This window comes from Cucumis melo, chromosome 2, assembly GCF_025177605.1.
Source record: "Cucumis melo cultivar AY chromosome 2, USDA_Cmelo_AY_1.0, whole genome shotgun sequence".
Classification (NCBI taxonomy): domain Eukaryota; kingdom Viridiplantae; phylum Streptophyta; class Magnoliopsida; order Cucurbitales; family Cucurbitaceae; genus Cucumis; species Cucumis melo.
In genome coordinates, this window is record NC_066858.1 from 2,604,715 (window position 1) to 2,608,534 (window position 3,820).

Genomic DNA, 3,820 nt, shown 5'->3' on the forward strand with positions numbered 1-3,820 from the left:
GTATACAAATTTACTTCCTTTAAAAATATTATGTCATGTTTGCGTTACATTATATTTTATTAGCATTACAAAACAAATATGGTCTAAAAATTTAAAATAATAAGCTCTAATAATTGTTTTTTTTTTTTTTGAAAAAAAGAATAATAATCAACTCTAATTAGACAAGATTGGAAAAAGAAATGAAAACATAGAGGAAAGTTCTAATTTTGATAATCTCTCAAGATATTATGTAGATTTTCAAAGCAGACAAAATCAAACAATAATTTAAATTCCTTTCTCCTCCCTTTCCATTTTCCTTCCAAAAACACATTAAAATAAAATAAATAATTTTTGTATGAGAAAATGCAAGAAAGTCAAAGGGGGGTAGCGATGTCAATTTGGCTTTGAAAAACCAACTTTTGTAGACTTGTGACCATTCCACCCTCCAATTTCTTCCTCAAACACTACCTTTTCTTTTTTCAACTCTTCTATGCATACATCTATAATAATATATATATATATATATATATATATATATATATATATTAAAATATAACTTAATTAACATAAAAATGTACTTTTCATCGAAAAATCAAAGTGAAATATTCAAATATCTCACTCTCTATATTCTTTAATTAAGTTTGTTTATTTACTGCATGATAAATTATGATATGACAATATTCGTTTTTAAATATAGAAAAATGAGTTAACTTATTTACACATTTAACAAGATAGAGTGCTACAACGATATTTTATTATATTTAAAAATATTTTTGATAATTTTATCATTTAATATAATTACTTATTAAACAAGTATACACACATATATATAGCTACATTGTACTCATATATCCATGTATCACCTTCTATGACAAAAGAAAATTATTAAAAAAATAAAAAACTTCTCACAGTGAACCATACAAAATAAGTTTATTTAGAGACATTTTTTAATATAGAACAAAAACATTTACAAAATATAACAAAATTTTAGATATTATTAACTATAGATACCGTAGAATTCTATCTATGTCTTTAAATATTTATATATTTTGTAAATACTTTTAGTAGTTTTATCATTTACAATAATTTTTTATCAATTCAAATATTTTTCGTTTTTTAAAATATTAAAACAAAATCTTTTAACTTAACAAATATTAACAAAAATTTGTATATATATATATATATATATATATATATATATATAAATAATTATGTACTCGGTATTGTGGAATCATTCTAAAAAGAAACAAAAAAGTAAGGGTTTTTTTTCTTGGCCAATTGAAGAAGTTGCATCCCCATTTCTCTCTTCTGTTTAAATTCTCCCTCTTCTCTTTCTTTTTTCTTTAAATACCAACAAACCCCATTTCCCCATTTTCTTCAAAATTCCCTCATCTAATCTCATCACATCTCATCTCATCTCATCTTCTTCCCACCAAATCAAATCAAACCAAAAGAAAAAAGAGAAAAAAAAGTTTAATTCTTTGGTTTGTTTTGTAAACTCCAACACTCAAATTCCAAACCCCACCTTTTCAGTTGTTCATAATAACATTATTATTGTACCGATTAATGACGATGAAGAAGAAAATTTCTTGGAGGTCATTTCTTCCACCGATCTGCGGGGGCGAGTTGCCGGCAAAGGCGACCAAGAAGGTGGCGGCGAAACAGAGTTCTTTCACTAGAATTTCTCAGCTTGATCTAAGCAATCCCAATTCTCTTCTTTCTGAAGATCTTTCCATATCTTTGGCTGGCTCTAACATTCATATGTTCACTTTGGGAGAGATTAAGGTCATGACACAAACTTTTTCCACCGGTAGTTTCATCGGAGAAGGTGGGTTCGGACCCGTGTATAAAGGATTCATCGATGATAAGCTCCGTCCCGGCCTCAAGGCTCAGCCTGTCGCCGTCAAGCTCTTGGACTTGGATGGCACTCAGGGCCATCGCGAGTGGTTGGTAAGTCTTAAATATAAAGAAAAGTAAATTTTGGCTCTGATATATAATATGTTATAAATATATATATATATATATATATATATATATATATATATATATATATATATAATTCTGGAATCTTATTTTTGATTTTTTTGGTTCTTGTAGACGGAAGTGATATTTCTGGGACAACTACGACATCCTCATTTGGTGAAATTGATTGGATATTGCTGTGAAGACGAGCATAGGGTGTTGGTGTATGAGTACATGCCAAGAGGAAGCTTAGAGAACCAACTCTTTCGAAGTAAGTAGTTCTCGATCAATTTTAGTCGTTGTATTTTATTTCTCCAATTTTAGTTCATCTATATCCTTTAGTAATTTTTATAGATCTTAAAATTAATTTTGAAAAGTATATGAACTAATACCAAACATATAAAGATTAAAAGGATATTTTAATCATTTTTTATTCTTTTTAGTTGAATTTATGAATGGATTGTTGATTATTTTTTTGTTGGGCAGGATTTTCAGTGTCATTATCATGGTCAACAAGAATGAAAATAGCCTTAGGAGCAGCCAAGGGATTAGCCTTTCTTCATGGAGCTGAAAAACCAGTGATTTATAGAGATTTCAAAGCTTCTAACATTTTGTTAGATTCTGATTACAATGCAAAGCTTTCAGATTTTGGTTTGGCTAAAGATGGACCTGATGGAGATGATACACATGTCTCCACCCGAGTCATGGGTACTGAAGGCTACGCTGCTCCCGAATATGTTATGACTGGTAAGTTTGATCGATCGAAGTTCGAACATACCGTAATTAAATATCATAGGGTATAGATAGATATTGTGGTTATTGAGAGCATTGAAGTTTTTAGTAATTTAGTGGGAAGTTTACTAACATTAAGTTGTTTCTTTTGTCAGGTCATTTGACGGCAATGAGTGATGTGTACAGTTTCGGAGTAGTACTTTTGGAGTTGTTGACTGGACGACGATCGCTCGACAAGACTCGACCGCACCGTGAACAAAATTTGGTCGAGTATGCCCGTCCGATGTTGATGGACAACCGAAAGCTTTCCCGGATCATGGACATGAGACTGGAAGGACAATACTCGGAGACCGGAGCGAGAAAAGCGGCAGCATTGGCGTACCAATGTCTGAGCCACCGCCCAAAGCAGAGACCGACGATGAACGAAGTGGTGAAAATCTTGGAGCCACTTAAGGACTACCAAGACATGCCCATTGGAACCTTTGTTTTCGAGATGCCGGATTCTTCTCCGGTGTCATCAAACGGCCACCATAGACAAAATCATGGACACCGACATTCTAGATCGCCAAATTCGCCATTGACAGAAAATGGGGCGAGCAATGGGAACCGACGACCGACAAGCTCACCATTGCACCCGAGAAGCGGCGGCCGAAGACCATAGGGCCGTTGGATTTGGTATACACTCCTTGTAAATGATCAAATATGTAGATAGAAATTCATTGGACATACTTGCAAGTTGCAATAGAAGCTGTGGGTAATTTCAATTGTCATAATATTTTTTTTTTCTTTCAATGATTTTGATTTTGATTTTCTTTTTATATTATATATATACACACAACAAAATATTTGATATTTTACTTTGTTGGGTATTTTGAATGAAATTCAAATTAAATTGCATATTTTATTTTTTTAATTACTCGGTACTTCTAAAGTATATTCTTGTATCAATTTTAGTTTCAAACTTTTAAAAAGTACTTTGTGTGTATAATGTATATATATGTCCTCGAAAATTTAGTTTTATATGTATGTGGTCAATATGATATGTTTAATATATTCTAAAATACACAAACCTACTAAGCCCACGAGAAGCTATGAAATTACGGTTGTTCTATTAGATAAATTTTTTAAAAGATGTATGAAACGTAAA

The 3,820-nt window shown here is 31.3% G+C and overlaps 1 protein-coding gene across 1 annotated transcript; it reads left to right on the top strand.

The window, feature by feature from the left end:
- The first annotated feature begins 1,223 nt into the window (after window positions 1-1,223).
- Window positions 1,224-3,589, top strand: LOC103492538 (serine/threonine-protein kinase RIPK). Its single transcript, XM_051081371.1, has 4 exons — window positions 1,224-1,929; window positions 2,077-2,212; window positions 2,428-2,688; window positions 2,829-3,589. The coding sequence occupies exons 1-4, from the start codon at window positions 1,546-1,548 to the stop codon at window positions 3,332-3,334; spliced, it is 1,287 nt and encodes a 428-aa protein (XP_050937328.1). The 5' UTR covers window positions 1,224-1,545; the 3' UTR covers window positions 3,335-3,589.
- The last annotated feature ends 231 nt before the right edge of the window (window positions 3,590-3,820 follow it).

Bases quoted from the DNA above. Each gene is read 5' to 3' on its own strand.
- LOC103492538 (XM_051081371.1), top strand. From the start codon at position 1,546: ATGACGATGAAGAAGAAAATTTCTTGGAGGTCATTTCTTCCACCGATC. The intron at 1,930-2,076 runs GTAAGTCTTAAA...TGGTTCTTGTAG, and splicing joins AGGGCCATCGCGAGTGGTTG to ACGGAAGTGATATTTCTGGG. The intron at 2,689-2,828 runs GTAAGTTTGATC...TTCTTTTGTCAG, and splicing joins TCCCGAATATGTTATGACTG to GTCATTTGACGGCAATGAGT.